Raw genomic sequence first — 17,610 nt, forward strand, 5'->3', positions numbered from 1 at the left:
TGCGTGCAGAATTTTATGTCAGCACAACGCTCTCATGGGACCGTCAAGGCCAGAAGATACCAGACTGCAAATATGTCCGCACCAGGAAACACTTCAAGCGTGAAATGACATTTGTAGCACATCAAATTTGGAATATTAATAGAGGCAATAATAATAATATTTTTTTATGTGTATATATATATATATATATATATATATATATATATATATATATATATATATATATATATATATATATATAGATAGATAGATAGATTTATTTATTTATAATTTTTACAAAATAGAATTTAAAAAATATATATATATATTTTATTGATGAACAAACAATAATAATAAAATAATAATAATAAAATCCTCGATAATCCCTTCTTGTTTTTCTTTGGACCAACTTGCCCCAAAATTCTGATTATATTCCCTTTAAAATTGTTTTTAGCTCTTAAAAATGCAACTTTTTTTTCCCTCTGTGTGATGGGCGAAAGCTAAGAGACGCTCCAGCAGTCACCGACGACCTTTGAACCTTGCCGCCGCGGCTCAAAAGCAATGTACTTTTTATTCAGCAGTTGTCGAAAAAGGAAGCCTCGTCCCTCGCGTAATTTGATGATGATGGGACAGGAAATGCCATTTGCACAAATCAGCAAAATGGGGCTTTCAATGAGCAAACACGCCACAAAGAAAATCACATTTTATCAAGTCAAACTTGTGCAGGGAATAAAAACAAAATCTGGACAACACAACAATATCATGCTCACATATTCATGGTTCACAATTCACAAATTCATCTATCAGCATTTTTAATTTTTTTCTTCTTTAAAAAAAATCCAGTATTTGAGAAATTGTGCAAGGTTTGTGTCAAGACATTTAAAAAAAATGCAGATGAAATAATTACCAAAAAATACATAAAAATTCCAGTTTTGTCCGCTTTACATTTTCCATAATTTCTTACTAAATTCTAAACATCCATTTATTTACTATAGCTAAAATCATAATCCACAATTTTCTAAATTGAATAAAAGTTACAACAAGACCAAAAAAATAGCAAACTTTATGTCCTATGTTTTTAATTTCATCATCTCCTAATTAAGTGCAAATAAGGCCTAAAACCATTGATGATGTCATGGGGGATTATTTATGAGGAGATGACAACTTCAAAGTCAACTCGTTCACTTCCTGTCATCTTGAAAAGTGTGCAACATCTCATCAAGTTTTTTTTTTTTTTTTTTTTTTTTTTTTAAGCCCCGCTAGCTAACAAACATATCTTGTGTGACCTTTGACTCCAGGGGGCGCCACATGTGCCACTTTGACGGAAAAGCGACGTGTCATCTGCAGGCGGCGACGTTCCTGTCCTTTTTTCCAGACGACCCCCCGCTGACCACTTCAAGTAAGATGACTCCAATCTCGTCGTCGTTTTTATTTATTTATTTTTATTTTTTTATGGGAAAGTCACGAGAACCCTCCAGAGAAAAAAGAGGGAATAAATGGAGGCAGGTTTATCGCCAGCTCGGTGTCAATTAAATCGGAGGCTTATCAAAGCCCTTCAACTTTATTAAAATGCAGCGCGCTTGACAGGCCAATAACCTCTGACAGACTCATTGAAATTTGACAGACGGCGCAGAGCAACCAAACAAACCTCGGTGGAGAGCAGTCGCACGCGGCAGGAAAATTTATAATGTAGCCTGTAAAGCAGGGATGGCGCTAAAGTTGGGGGACTCGGGCTTTAAGTAAATATTTTTTCAAAAATCCATAAATGGATCCATTATTATCGGTAACCGCTCTACATCATGGATTCCATGGTCCTGATTATTTTGCAAAGGTTGTTTTTTTTTTATATATATATATATACATTAGTTATGCCACATGTTTATATTGGGTGTAATTTGACTGTCAATCACTAGATGGCGGCACACTTTGAAGTTAGACATGCGGCTGAAGTCAGAGGGCAGCCACTTTTCATTCGGGATGTAACGATATCCAAACATCGCGATACCATATTATCACGATATGAAGGTCACGATACTATAATTATCACAATATTGTGGGGGTGTTGGCAATATTTAAAAAAGGATCACTATATTGTAAAAAAAAAAAAAAAAAAAAAAAGAGCTCATACGAAAAAAAAAAACACTTAATTATTAGCATAGATTTTAAACATAGAAGGCCAAAACATCCCTAATGAAAATTAAATTGCACTAATAAACTAGCCTCTAGAGGGTGCTAGAACTGCACGATTGGAAATCAACCTGACTTTTTTAACAGATGTGTTCCTTTTAATTATTGTGAACATGACGACGACGATATTGTGGCGATATCACGATATTGCCCTTATCGTGACATCCCTACTTTTCATATTCATTTGTCATTTCAAACTGGACGCTGGCAATTAGAAATTAGGTTGTGAACCACATGTCTGCCCAAAAGCCAGCTGGGATAGGCTCCAGCACCCCTCCGACCCTTGTGAGGAATAAGTGGTCAAGAAAATGGATGGATGTTGAATAAAATAAAAACGAAAATGCTTTTTTAAAGAAATAAAAAGAAAACTAACTAAAACTACATTTTATGTTCACAAACTAACTAAAACAAACTCATAATTATAGTGACAAAGTCTTTTGTTTTCGTCTTTGGTCATTAATTTAATGGATGAGTCTTTAGAGATGATTTTAAATGTGATTTAAGAATATTAATTGGAATTTTTTATTTTTTGTTCCAAAATCAACAAACATCCAAATCAAACCGAGCACACAGAACAGAACCGTGCTGTGATATTAACCGGAATAAGGAAGTTGGAAAGTGTGTCGCGCAGGAGTGACGTCATCTAGCATCAGCCAATAGAAACGCACCTTCAGATGACGTCGCTCCTCGGCGACAATTTGGCGTCGTTTGGCTTTTGCCTCCAACGGCTCGCCTCGCCTGCTTTTTCAATTAACTCCGCCGAAATGCAACGCTGGCTAACAAATGCCTTACTTTTTTTTTCATTTTATCATGGTGTTTTTTGTTTTTTTAATATTGCACACAAGTAATATCCTACACCTTTTAAAAAAAAAATGTGTTTGTATTCTTTTAAAAATGTGTTTAAAGACTTGCCGGTAACTTTCCTTTAATCACTCCTGCTCGCCCCGTGCACAATTTCCTCAAGCGGCTTCAGCAAATGAAAAATAACAGTATGAATGAAAAATAATAATGAAATCTTGTAATACTCCAATAATTGCCTTTGGTTGGCAATTTCCCGTGAGGGCCCTACCAAGTGTTTACAATCGGAAACTTTTCATGTGAAATTGCAAATGTTTGTTTTCCTTCGTACAAATATAATATAATATAATATACGGTATCATCTCATTAAACGTGCTGTGCTGTTTGGTCCAACAAGTCATAAAGTTGTCTTTCCATGTTAAAAAAAAAAAACGTTCATGAGCACGCTTCTCATAATCTCATTACATTGTGTCCACATCTCGGCGGATTTATGACTTGATAGCCGCAACGCGTTCCTCATGCAGGAATCCTTCCTGACGTTCCCGCTCGCCATTTTCCATTCATTTCCGATTCCGACGCCACTTGGCCGTCCTTTTTTAGACAAAAGTGCGTGAGAATGAGCAAGTGCAGCACTTGTGCTGTTAACTTTGATTATCGGGAACATGTTGCGTTCACGTCCAAAGGGGACAAAAGAAACAAATTGTGTGCGTGCTTCAGAGGAAAAAAAAAAGATTTTTCATTTGTTGAATCACGTTTGACCTGGAAGGGCCCATGAAAAGATATGTTAGCTTGCAGTATGTGTTTATACTTGATAATAATGCATTTGTGTTTTTAACCCTCGTGAGAGGTGAGGATAAAACCTCTAAGAAAATTACAGGAGGAGGAAAAAAAACAAACGTTTTTCTGACTAATTTTTGTTTTTTTGTGTTGTTTTTTTTTGTAATATTTTTTTCCTCTGTTTCACAGATTTTTTTTCTGTCATAAACATATTCAAACGGGGGGATTTAAAAAAAACAGGAAAAAAATCAGAATTTTCAGAGAACGTTTTGTTTGGTTTTTTTTTTGGTTTTTTAATTTACAAAAAAAACATGAAATGAATGCAATACACTTCCATAGAAATAACTTTATAGTACCTATAATTTTTTTTTTTTTTGCTACTCGTTTCGATTCACTTCAGTTCAATCTGATGTTGATTAATTCAATTAAAATTAATTAATTAAATATCAATGACATGATAAAAAAAAAAAACTCCACAAACATTAAATTCATAAACAAACATAAATTCCAAATTACATTATATATTATATTTTGCAGAGGCAGTAACAGGTTAAATGATTTGTTTATTTATGAAAATAACACGCGTTATAATCACTTAAGTGTTGACAAGCATGGATGAGATGTGGTTTCGTGATAATAATTCAATAACTGTAAATATAAATTGAAACTATTCTGAATTGTCATAAAGTGCAATAAATCAGGTCTTTCATAGAATGTAAGAAAACACTTTTAAATTCATGTGAACAGTAAATCTCAAGAAACAGTCAAATACAACAAGAAAAATAAATTTATGTGAAAAAGAGATATTAAAATAATCGATTCATGGTTTTATGAATTGTTATCCTGCTTGAAAAGGAAGATCGATTTGATATATTTTTATTTATTTATTTTTTTTAACTCAGCCGTAATGTTTGTTGAATAATCTCGAGAAAACCTCGCACATGCGCTGACCTTTTGCGAGTCGGCGGGACGGATGCAGCCTGACGGTATTCCCCCAATGACGCCAGATCACAACGGTGGGGCGTCGCCACTGTCACGTACGTCAAACAGCCGGGAGCCCCCCCCCCCCAAGGATGTCAAGAGGCCGCATCCGACCGCGCGATTGAAAGACGAACAGACAGAAATGATAAAAAACGTATGAAAGGGGCCTCTAACGACGTCTTATCGGTTGTCCAACGAAAATGAAGCATTGAAGAAAATTCAGCCGATGCCTCGTCATGAATATATTGAAAGCTCCATTTCCTGTCTGTCTGTCTGTCTGTCTGGGATTCGCGCGCTCTCGCCCTCGACTTCTTTTCAACCTTTCCTTCCAACTCACCGTCACGACGTCGATGACTGACAATGAGATGAATGAATATGGATGGGGCCGCCCGTCCGTCCGTCCGTCCGTCTGCTCGCTCAAGTTCGGCTTGGCCGGCTACGCATTCTGATAAGAACGTGGGGAAAGTATCGTTAACAAGGACGCGGTACAAGTCCAGGTGCAGCTGCAAGGCGTTTATTTGGACTTTGGTGATCAATATCAAGACTTGATCATGACCAGAACTCTCACAGCCAAAAATCCATCTTAAAAAAACATGACTCGGTTACATTCCCTCTTTAATATTTCATTGCAATACATTTTGTGCCAGTGATAACAAATGAAGCCAAGTGGAATTTAAATCACTTTCCAGAAAATATTCATCTCAGAAATTCCATTCGCTATTAGTTCTTCGGTTGTTTCTTGTCGCCTCCGTTTCAGTGACTCGAAGATTTACAGTACCTTACCATCACGTACTTTAAAGTGGAAGTCGTCCTTAAACATTTCTTGACGATAAGTTATATGTGACCTCACTCGTCTAAACTAGGGGTGGGAACCTCTGGCTGCCTCGCGATTTGATATGATATGCGATACAAGGCTCACCATGTCGATTATCTCACAATATGACGATACCGCGATTATCGATATAGTGCTCAGGTAATAAATCCATGATAATCTACGATAAAATTAATCATAAAATAATAATAATAATATAAATAAATAGATAATAACTACAACTAAAATAATAATAAAATCAATATCATTAAATAATAACAAATAAATAATAATAATAATAATAATAATAATAATAAATAATATAAATAATTCATATCCTAATAAAATCATATAAATGTAATATAAATATATGAATATATATAATGCATATAAACATATATACTAATAATAATAATAATAATAATAATAATAATAATAAATAAACATAAATAATAATAACAATAATAAATAATAATAAAAACTAAGCTGATGAGTCTTCTTCACCTGTCCATTTCCCCGCCACTCTTATGAGGCGCTCCCTCTCGTGGTCCACCAAGTAATTGCTCAATGTGTCATGAACAATGCAGCCATTAGTGACTGTATATTAACTACAAATATCGCGATACGTATTGATAATCTATCAGGAAAGGAAGTATCACAATTTATCGTGATATCGATATATCGTCACACTCCTAGTCTAAACATGACATTTGGATTGATATTACATTTCTGGAATATGAGTTATGAAGCAAAATCCAACAGTTGTTATCACAGGGGGCGGCCATTTTGCTACTTGCTGTCGACTGAAGATGACATCACAGTTGCTCAGGTAACAACCAATCAGAGTTCACCTGTTTTCTGAAGCTGAGCTGTGATTGGTTGTGGCCTTCAGCAACTGTGATGTCATCTTCGGTCGACATCAAGGGGCCAAATGGCCGCCTCCTGAGATGGATAAAAATGGCGGGATTTTGCGGCTTAACTCATATTCCACTAACGCAATGCAACACAAATTAAACAGAATGCCATATTTAGACCAGTGGGGCTGCATAGAATATATTATTGTCCAAAAAAAAATAATTACCACACCACAATATACTGAACTGTTTTTTTTTCAGTCTTTTTCGTAAATGACATCACATGTTGGTCGAACGACGCAGATTTATGTTGGTCCCTTACCCAAATCTTTCATCAAAGTGTTTATTTACCGCCGTGTTGAATCAGACTACATGAAATACCCGCTTAAAAAATACATTAAAAAAAACTTTGCTTTGATTGGGAAGTGAACGAACCCTTAGAGAGTGCGCGCGTGCGTGCGAACTTTCCTTTGAAGCTCTCGACGAAGAGAAGCGAGCGGCGTCAAACGGGTCCGATGACGTCACGGTGCCAGGAATTGATCATTTGAATGTTTCATAACGCTTTGGCCTCCTTCCAGGAGCAAGAAAAAAGAGAATAAAAATGAATACAAATGTTTCGTGTGGTTGCAAATGCACCTGCGCTGGGTGTAAAATCATCATCATCTCCCAGTTTAACTTTGAAAAAAAAAATATATAAAATTAAACATTGCATAAATGTTCAATCAAACCGCATATTTTGTCTTGTGAAAGTTGGCTAACTGCTAATATACAATTTGACACACCTGAACATAAATTAGTGTAGATGTTGCAACACTCATTGGCAATGACTGGAGTTTAATTGGGGACCTTCTCTGCAGGCATATGTTCTTTATACTCTAAAGACAAATATTACAGTATCCTACTGAGTCACACTAGCAGTAGAAGAAGACATACTTTTTGTTTATGTCTCCAAGAATATAATACTGCCTCCTAGTGGCAAAGACAAGAACACCACAAGGAGGAGCACATTGAATGGAACGGTAGCATGAAATCATGATGCACAAACGGTTACATTTAGAGCTGCTTGGTAAATGGAAAAAAATTAATAATCATGATTATTTTTGGCAATAATTGAAATCACAATTGTGCGTGCTCGTGCGTGTGCGGTATTTACGTACTATACAGGGAAATAACAGCAACATTTTCACATTTGATAAACTATTTACAAATTTGGGGTTATTTACAAAATATGAGTGGGTGCATGGGTTTTGTTTTGAAACCCAATAGTGTCTTTTGTGTGATCGCGTGTGAAGCTTTCTTCTGCGTTCAGGGGGACACTGCAAGATGTTCACACGCTTGTGCCTCTGCCAGTGTTGTAGCTGCTTCTGTAAATTACAGAAAAATACTGTAATCAAGATGTAATTTTGATTATTGTTGCAAGGTATTGTGATTTTTTTTTTTTACCTCTCGGTCGCACTGCGTGTGACTGCGAAGGGGCCCATTTGTGTACGCTGCCCCAACTGTAATCGAATGTTGTGTAACATGCGTTAGTTAGTACGAGGTTACAGACATTGCACATACAGTATACAGAAGCATGTCTGTGAATATTCTCAACCGTCCAAGTCATTTCATCCCTGTCACATTCAATATACTGAACTAGTACAATTGTGATCACTCGATTTACAGAATGCTACACGTTAGCTTACCTCCGGGACTTCCAGGAGCTTTCGGGGATAAATCGCTGCTGCTGCTACCTTTGCCACACTTGAATTGATCTGTTCAACTGGTGAATGCGGCTCGAGTTTGCCAAATTCGTCACGGATTCCTCGTCAGATGACGTGGACTGGTCAGAGATACGACGATGCAAACTTTCACTCCGTGTCTCAGAGAACGCCGGAGGCGGTGGCTTATGAAATGGGCACCCGTGACGTTTTTGTCGCTTTTGACACTCTCTTATGCAGAAACCGGCTCCTTGATCTTTCTATTCGTCATCTCTTGACCGATCGTGACAAACGCTCTGCTCAAAAGCGTGAGCTTTTGGTTTTAGCGGCCTCCGGTTAGCCGCCGTTAGCACTCGTCTTTTCTCCCCCAGCCACCGGCCCCCACCACTCCACAACACTCCGCCTTTACTAGGAAATCACATCCTTCTCGTGTAAAGAGACCATCACTGCCATCAAGACGGCACAGTTCGTCACTACAGTGCTTCACGGGCTGAATACTCAGAGGGAAGTTGCCCAAGAGTCTCATCCACCCATTCATTAAAAAAAAAACATAGTTGACGAGTTTTCTCGTCGGCGGGTGACGCCCACCGGGTGTCACGTGACGAATCTTTTCGTCCGCGGGTTGTAAAGAGTAAAAAAAAAAAAAGAGCTCACACTAAAAAAAAACAATATTGAGCTTTTGTACAATACAGCAATGAAAAATATTATAAATATTATATATAAAAATATATAAGTATAATATATGTATTGAGCCACTTACTCCACATATTGACTCAGTTCATAATCATATTACATTCATCTGACCATTATCTGTATTTTAAGGGCCAAAACATGCCTTGTGAAAATTAAACTGCACTAAAAAACTAGCCACCAGAGGGTGCTATAACTGCACAAATGGAAATCAACCTTTTTTTTTCTTTTTCTTTTTTTAACAGATGCGCTGCTTTTAATATTGTGACATGACGACGACGATATATTGTGGCACTTTTAATATCGCGATATCACGATATTGCCGGTATCGTTACATCCCTACTGTGCATTAGGACGATAATTTATTGTTTTGGTTCAAAACAAGAAAATGTTGAAACGTAAAAATGCATAAAAAATAAAAATATTAAGTCAAATAAAATTATTTGAAACACTATAATTATGCAAGTTCCTTTTTGGATGAAACAAAATTTATTAAATTAGTTATTTTAAAATATAAAAAAGATGCAAATGTCTAAAAAAAAAGTCTTAAAAAACTCAAAAAATATTATTAACCTTGTTTTACGATTATGCTAATTTTGTAATTATGGAGTGTAATTTTTTTTCTAAAAAAAAAAGTGGATTGTAATAATTAAAATTGTAATTGAATTTCGATTGATTGCATTCTACTCATTCAAACATTTTTTTAATGTAAAATATTCCAGAATGTTATTTTTCAGTACTTTCCCTTTTGAATTCACTGTACAATCAACTTTGGTGGCCAACAATTAATGCAGGCGTGACCAAAATGTTTGGAGAAGTTGGACATGTTTTTCCTTTCTGTACCTAATTACTAATGACGTTTGGTTTTGCGTGCGGTGTTCACCTCCAGGCGATTACATATTTCATGAGACAAGTTGATTGAACGCGGGTCAATTAGCTCTCTCAGCTATCTCATTCACATAAGTGCGGTCGCGCTGCCATTATGTGGACTAAACTCACTTGTGTCAATGATGTGTCATCATGAAAAGTCTGCAGCAAAAAAAAATCAAACATCACCTAAAAGGCGAGCCGGGTGGGGGGGCCCGCAGTGTGGTGCTTCATCATCTTCCTCTGGCGCCGGTCAGATGACCACGGTGACATCATCCTGAAATGGGGGAAAGGCTTTTAAGAAGTGAAAAAAAAAAGGAGACAGGAGCAGAAAGAAGGAAAAATGAAATGTCAGTTCCCTCCGAAATTGCGCGCGAACGTTAAGAGATGACGTCATTGAGAGAAAAATGTTGGCGTGCTTGATCGTGTTTAAATAGTGTGCCCCCTTGTGGCTATGAGGAGCATAATTTCTTTTAGCGTCTTGATTTGAGCAAATCGCATCATTATCATAACCGGTGTTCGGGCTGCCAGATTGTTATCGGGGTCGCCTGCAGATGACGTCACGCTAAAGGATTAGGACGTTTACAATTGTTCAAAATAACAACATTTTTGGAGTAAAATTGTAAAAACATAAATAAACCTAAAAATTCAAAAGAATGATACTTTTAAGAGTTAAAAAATAAAAAAAATAGATTGAAGCGCCTTCGCGCTTGCCGGTGACGTCAGTTACAGCAGCGCTAACGAAGTTAGCTTCGGATTCTTTTCTGTTTTAGCTGTTCACAAATCAATCACAATAACAAAAAAACAGGTCTTAATCATAATAGGAACATATTAACAATCTAAACTGACAATATTTGTCACAGCTGAATCAATTATTTTGTGTATTTATCATTTAGTCAATCTATTTTATTATTTATTCAATATTTTGCATTTATATTCTTCGGTTTATTTACGTTTTTACAATTTCAGTCCGTACGTTTTGTTATTTAAATTACGTCTTTAATATTTTCTTTCCATTGAAGCACTTGTGATACTTTTTCACTCCTGTAGTTGGCACTCTTGCTTTAAACCAATCTAGAGGAGTCAAAAGATATCTCGAGTTGCTTCAGGAACCTTCATTTTCCCCGCCACGACTTCATGTTAACAAACACAATTGACATGCTAACAGTTAGCATCGATAGAAGTTTATATTAGAACAGTGGGCAACATATGTAGACAAGATAGTATAACAATATTCACCAGCATGTTTTTTTTTTTTTATTCTCGATAAAAATAATAATAATAATAATCTTATAGCATCTTATGGAGTCACTAGAAAAAGCAGTCGTAATATTGTTTGATGTCTGCGCAACTGTAAAGGGATTATACTGCCACCCAGTGGCCAAGGTGAGCATAACATTGTATTTAATGATGTTATTTTGTTTTCATAAAATACTACAGTATTATTTATCCCAAACGAAATCTATGACACCCTGCACATCTTGATGTTTGTTGAGGGGTTTAGAATTCATAACCTTTAACCCCTACATGAACTAATGTTGCATTCCCCCCCTTTTTTCTCTTCTCTCTCTACCCGTAGGGCCACCGTAGCACTTTGTTGTGCTCAGTTGTGCAAAAGCAAGCAAAACAAGTCCTGGGTCAAATTATGTAAGCTCGCCGAATGAGTCACCACCTTTTAAAAAAAAAAAAAAAAGAAAGAAAAAGAAAAAAAAAAAGATGCACAAATCCAAAATATCCCTACAGAATTAGAAATCAAAAGGAACAAGCACACAAGATCGTTTGCGAATGTTTATTAAAAAGTTGAAAAGTTTGCGTGGCAGTTGTTGGTTAGGAGTAGTTGGTCTGCGTCGTTAGCGTGAAGTAGCTGCTGCGCTGCAAGCGGAGCACCTCGTTGCCCCAGCTGGTCCAACCGGCTTGCAGGCTGCGGGCGAACAGCTCCAGGCGCTCGCCGTCCGCTTTCATGTACGGCTTCAACACCTCTGCGGAGCAAAAACGTGCGTCATTAGGGGAATCGCATCGCATCGCGCGCCAAAAAAAAATAATAATTCAATTGCTTTGCTCCTTCATATCTTTTTTTTTGTTTGTTTAGAAAATTCTAGAAGAGACTATTTAAAACAACAAAACAAGATAAGACACAGTAATAGTGACCCCACTTAACTAGACTTTCACATGCTAACTGTTAGCATTGATATTAATATTTGATCATTTTTCATGTCTGGAAGAGTTTGAGTTTCACTCCTAACTGAAGTTCACTGAAGCAACGCCCTTCGCTCCCGGCTTTTACTGAATTTTGACTCATTTTGCAAGGCCCACAGAATATTGTGTCCTATTGCTATAAAAACATGGAACCAACCAAAAGAAAGATTAGTCTCTTCTTTCATCAGGGAAAAAAAAAAAAAAAGAAAGTATGTTCCTATCTGTTTCCATTGTGCACCAATTGGCATTAGAATATAGCAAAGTTTCATCATTATTCACAAGCCTGTTGAAAACACTGGCAAAAAGAGCTTGTTGCAACATGGCCCTGGCTGATCTCTTATACTCTGCTGCCACCTGCTGGACGCTTTTTGCAATAACTACCATTGCTTTATGCGACCTCTTCATCTCAGAAGCTGTATCAAAGCCTTCTGTATGCTCCAGCATAAAAAAAAACAACGTATAAATACAATTTTGGGACCATGGCAAGATTTAAAATAGAACGTGTTCATACGTTTTTGGGGGCAAATGAGTTTAAAAAACTCAAACTCAAAAACATTTTTTGCTCTTATTACTTTTAATTAACCAGTGATTGGTGTTAATTTCTTACTTTGTTTCCATATGCTGATTTTAAAATAAAATAAAATAAAATAAAATAGCGGGATTGATGTTGTACTATGTTACCGGTTGGGTTATTGTTTTCCAAAATAAAAACCGATGTTTGCAAATCTCTTATTTTGATAAAAATACTGAAGATAATCAGTCTTTCGTGAATGACTACAGAAATCAGTGAACAATTTAGTGTTTGATATGCTGAAATCAGAAAAAAATATGGCACCAAACAATGACCTGATTAGGAAAATAGTTGCTGATTAATTTGATCATGGATTACGCGATTAATTTTGACAGCTCTAGTTACAGTCCGCATGCCGACTCGTTTTCTTCCACAGCCCAATTAAGCAGCTTGTTGCTGCCATGTAGATTTTATAAATCGATTTTCATCATCCCAATCTGTGGAGGAAGACGAGTGTCGGCCGCGTAAACAAATGACGTGATGGCGCATTTGCCCCGCCCCCTCCCTCACCTTCCCCTGAATATCATTCACAGCACAGTGGCCGGCGCTGACCTTGAGCCTCAACACCTGACAATCGCACCTCCTCCGCCAACACGCGGTGAGCGAATCGGCGCAAAAAAAAAAAAAAAAAAAAAGCCAGTCGATTGCAATTTTCTACTGGCTAGACACTTTCAAAGGGGTCCGGGGGTCTTATTATTGGTGTCTGTGTGACCATCTGGCTATAGACTGCGTCGTGATTTTAACGGGGAGAGTCCCTCCCTCCTCTATGGCCCCCGCCAGCATAGACGTCACTGACAGGAACCCCCATGTGACATACAATCAGAAAAAAAAAAAAAAAAAGTGACACTCCCTCACGGACTGCGTGAGACGTCGTTGGTTATCTCGTCGCCAAGCAATATGGTGCAACTGCGCCCCCCAATGGCTGCGAGGGGTGCCGTGGTCAAGACTACTGCGAAGGGATCGATCCGTCTGCTAGGCGACATCACGTGACGTGATTGCGTCACCGTCCCGTTGGCTTGGCCTCTGATCGTAACTCATCGAGAAGACGTGGTAAAAATCGACACGCGTGAGCTCATCAGGCCCGTTGAGGAAAGGCCGTGCTAGCAAGTCACACCAAAGTTCAGTGCTAATTAAGAAGGTCAAATAAAAAGAAAAGGAAAATACAACAATCTAATTATTGGCTCAGAATATGAATTATGATAATTGGAACTACGGACAACTTTTTTTTTTTTTTTTAACAGAATTTTCGATCATTTGGTGTTAGTTTCTTTGCAGTTTCATTTCTAATGACCAACTGACATCAAACAAGAAACCATCTGGATTTGAATCACACGGAAATGACCTGATATCAACAGGAAGTGACCCGGAAGTGGCATAAAATCAACAGGAAGTGATCTGATTTCAACAGGAAGTGACCTGATATCAACAGGAAGTGACCCGGAAGTGGCATAAAATCAACAGGAAGTGACCTGATATCAACAGGAAGTGACCTGTTTCAATAGGACGTGACCTGGAAGTGGCCTAAAATCAACAGGAAGTGACCCAGAAGGGACCTGATATCAAGAGTAAGTGACCTGATTTCAACAGGAAGTGACCCGGAAGTGACCTGATATCAACATGAAGTGACTTGATTTCAACAGGACGTGACCCGGAAGTGGCCTAAAATCAACAGGAAGTGACCCAGACGTGACCTGATATCAAAAGGAAGTGATCTGATTTCAATAGGACGTGACCCGGAAGTGACCTAAAATCAACAGGAAGTAACCTGATTTCAATAAGACGTGATCCGGAAGTGGCCTAAAATCAACAGGATGTGACCTGATTTCAACAGGAGGTAACCCGGAAATGGCCTAAAATCAACAGGAAATGACCTGATAAACAGGAAGTGATGAGTTTAATCACATTCACAATCAATCCACATGAGCGATAAGCAAACTCGCCCGCTAAGTAGTCCTCTTTTCTTTGCCAGCACAATCCTTTTTTTTTTTCTTTGTCTGCACACAGCGAACTATGAATGGCGTTCCCGCAGGAGGGAGGCAAATGACGTCGTGTCTCGTCTTTGAGGGTCGGTGGTGAGGCCTTCGATGTTCTGCCGGCGTTTGCATCAGAAGGTGCACAAAGGTGGGCCGGTCGAACACAAATGCATGTGGGAATCTGGACAGCTTTCACCCAAAACTGGGAAAGTTGAGATCTTGAGATCTTTTTTTTTTTATTATTATTATTGAATGACAGCTGTAATGGCCCTCGGTCAACCTGAACGGAGGCGTGTTTACCAGAAAAAGTGTCTGAAACTTAAAAAGAAAAAAAATCTGATTAACTCCATTACTCATTACATTAAGTGGCTCATTTATCATGTTAAATAAAAAACCATGTTCAAACATTTTTCAACGTACAAATAGTCAATATTTTCATTGTATGTTTCCAAGTAAAAGAACAAGCATGGGTCCATATGACACTCAACGTAACAAGAGTGACACAAATGTCAGTGGCGCATCACTCAAGGGGGAAAGGGAAAAAAAACAGAAGTTGCTCAAGTATCAAATCGTTTTTGCAACAGAGAAGAGCACAGAGCTCATTGATGCTGCTATAGTGCTCTCTAGTGGTCGTGTAAAGAACATTTGTGCACAAACTCTTTTTGTACTATTTTTCCTTATTTAAAAAAAATCACACAAAAATTGGTATTATGGTGTGCAAAATACACCCCAAAAAAAAGCCAGAATAGGTGACGAGTGAAGCGCAAATAGGCAGGCCTCACTCTACCGCATGACGCTGACCAAAGGTCACGTTTACCTGCGAGTGGCGGTTTGTGGGAGTGGAGAGCCGACGGGATGCTGACAATCAGCCGCTGATCTTGCACGGCGGGTACGCCGGCGCACCGCTCTGAGGGGCTGATTACAAATTGTCAAAATTGGTGTTTTTAACGTTTTATTCTCATTCCAAGGCCGCGAAAAGTCAAACGTCACCTTGAGCGGGAATGGCCGCGATATCGCCCCAGGATCAGAACCTCGTACGGCTTCTTGTGCGGCGAATCCAGCGGGAACACAAACTGACCGTCTGCGGTCACCTGCAAGAGGAAAAAAAGTCCTGAAATTTGGCAGATTGCATCACCTGTATTAGGCGTCAAATCCCAAGGAACAAAAATTGCCGAATGTCCCTGAAGTGGTTGTCAGTGCGACCTCTAGTGGACAAATTTTGCAATAGTTATTCTTCTTGGAAAAATGACGTCGTTCCTGCCTGAAAAGAACAGTGACGTGACGGTTTTCCATTTCCCCGCCTACCTTAACCCAGAACCACTGGGCCACAGGCTCCACCCCCCAGTGCGGGTACAGCTCCTCACGGACGAAGCGCAGGTGACTGGGTCGATTGGTCACCCATGTGACCACCAGGCTGTCGGGGGACGCCAAGCAGGGTACGGGGAGTTTTTTTAACTGAGATGACGGCAGGCAGGTGTATCTTCCAGGGCACAAAATGGAGGAAACAAGCCAATCAAGTGTCTGAAAATGGCGGCCTGGACAGACTTGTATGTAAATATTACCTTCGACTCCTCTTCACAGACTTGTTTTCCCAAGGCGGATCCACGACGATGACGTCAAACTTGCGTCCGTCTGCGTTTGACAAGCACGTCAACAACTTTTTTTCAACGTTTTTCTTTGCTTTTTTTTTTTTTTTTTCTGGACTCACATCGCAGGAGCGGCTGCATCCGGGAGAAATCCGACAGAAGGAAGGCCGCGCGTGGAGGGATGACGTACTCCTCCCCCATCAGCATCATGACCGCCGCCTCGTCTGCCGGATTCTCCGTCACGCGGGAGAACAAGTCCAGATGGGACGTGTCGCCACTGGCGTCCAGGAACTGGACGCAGCGCTCCTCGTCCTCCACCGGAGGGAGCTCTTTGGCCATGTCGCACAAGCTGGCCAGGTTGCATTCAGGATTGGGTAGGGGGTCTTCCACAGCATCCGGCCCTCCATGCAGGTAGCCCAAAAGCATGGCAGACTCCACCAGGGATTTGGTTCCCTCCAGAACGACACATCTGACCTGCGTAGGCACAAGTTTAAGATGATACAAGATATCTTTACACTAACAAAAATGATCTGCTTTCAGATGATTTTTCGCACAATATTATTTTGGATTAAATGGATGAGGAAAAAAATGATTTTTTTATTTAAAAAAAAAAAAAAAAACTGATTCACCAATTAGTGGAAAAAACACTTGACAGATTAATCAACTATTAAATATAGTGTTAATTGCTGCTAAACAACTGTAGACTTTAGAATTCACACGTGCAACTTTTGAGTGTTTCACACTGCTACTTTGTTCAATTTTATGTTCATGAACCAGGCGCGAAAAGGAAAATTTCACAACACGTGTAAATTTCCAAGGTCGTCCACTTCTGTGCCTCTTCCAGTGAGTAGCTTTCCCCCAACTTACCTTCTCATGAAACACCTTGGAATCGATCTCTCCCTGGTTGGGCTCACTGTGTTTTCGCTTCCGCTTCTGAAAAAAAAACACACACACACACACACACACACCATGAATCGCAATGAAAATTGAGCACTGTTCTCTTTATTAAAGTAATATTTCTTTTTTTTTAAGCCAATGTGGTCAGTTCCGCCACTTTACGTACGTCAACAAAAAGTAAACAGGTTTATTAGTTACCTTTGGTCTCTCTTTCCTCTGCAACACGTCCTGGTTTTCTGCATGCACATTATTATCACTATCTTTATTATTATTGTTCCTCCCGCCAACATGGCTCCTTAAAATGCGGAAGTATTGTCTTTTAAATCGTGCCACGAATTCTGACTCGTTCCCGTCATCCGGTCGAAAGCAGCGCACGTACGCCTGGTCGATGAGCGAGCAGGCGTCCAACAGCCACCCGTGTGTGTCCTCCACCACCACCGACATTGTCTGAATACTCAGCAAACGCGATCTTAACGTTTGTTGTTTTTACTTTGGTTGGCTTCGGCTCACGCTGGATGCCGCCATTATCCACAAACACAACATTGGGATGGTGCGTTCCCTGACACTCGGCGATTGGAAACTTCATAACGTCAAACTGGAAAAGTGTCTCAGTGTAATGCGAATCACGATCCTTAAATTCAATAGTTTCTAGAATGTTGGTATTTATGACTTTTTCTAAACTTCCGTATCATGCTCGTGCTTCTTATTTTTGTTTACTTTCCGCTGAATAAAAGTAGTGTTTC

General features: G+C 38.9%; 2 protein-coding genes and 1 long non-coding RNA gene across 10 annotated transcripts in view; 1 reads left to right on the forward strand and 2 right to left on the reverse strand.

The window, feature by feature from the left end:
• The window catches only part of emilin2b (elastin microfibril interfacer 2b), a 66,075-nt gene that overhangs the window by 13,410 nt on the left and 35,055 nt on the right, over positions 1-17,610 (forward strand). For 4 of the 7 annotated variants that reach the window (XR_013280940.1, XR_013280941.1, XR_013280942.1 and 1 more), the window contains exons 2-5: positions 1,278-1,378; positions 11,224-11,291; positions 13,820-13,976; positions 14,052-14,532. The gene's annotated coding sequence lies outside the window, so the exon portion shown is untranslated. Of the gene's footprint in view, positions 1-1,277; positions 1,379-11,223; positions 11,292-13,663; positions 13,977-14,051; positions 14,533-17,610 lie in introns of those variants that run through there. The other 3 variants (XM_077509222.1, XM_077509221.1, XM_077509224.1) reach the window with 3 other exon arrangements.
• On the reverse strand, positions 7,351-9,928 carry LOC144009034 (uncharacterized). The gene is made up of 3 exons (XR_013280813.1): positions 9,834-9,928; positions 7,831-7,886; positions 7,351-7,751 (listed from the first exon to the last, which is right to left on the reverse strand). It is a non-coding gene; the product is annotated as an uncharacterized LOC144009034 (long non-coding RNA).
• mettl4 (methyltransferase 4, N6-adenosine) lies at positions 11,420-17,421 on the reverse strand. Of its 2 annotated transcripts, none has more exons than XM_077509227.1 (8): positions 17,066-17,421; positions 16,838-16,903; positions 16,093-16,444; positions 15,947-16,016; positions 15,690-15,864; positions 15,375-15,475; positions 15,202-15,299; positions 11,420-11,623 (listed from the first exon to the last, which is right to left on the reverse strand). In XM_077509227.1, the coding sequence occupies exons 1-8, from the start codon at positions 17,309-17,311 to the stop codon at positions 11,472-11,474; spliced, it is 1,260 nt and encodes a 419-aa protein (XP_077365353.1). In that variant the 5' UTR covers positions 17,312-17,421; the 3' UTR covers positions 11,420-11,471. The 2 variants fall into 2 exon arrangements, with proteins under 2 accessions (XP_077365353.1, XP_077365352.1); XM_077509226.1 differs by lacking the exon at positions 11,420-11,623 and adding an exon at positions 13,666-14,702.

Source organism: Festucalex cinctus, chromosome 20, assembly GCF_051991245.1.
Source record: "Festucalex cinctus isolate MCC-2025b chromosome 20, RoL_Fcin_1.0, whole genome shotgun sequence".
Taxonomy (NCBI): domain Eukaryota; kingdom Metazoa; phylum Chordata; class Actinopteri; order Syngnathiformes; family Syngnathidae; genus Festucalex; species Festucalex cinctus.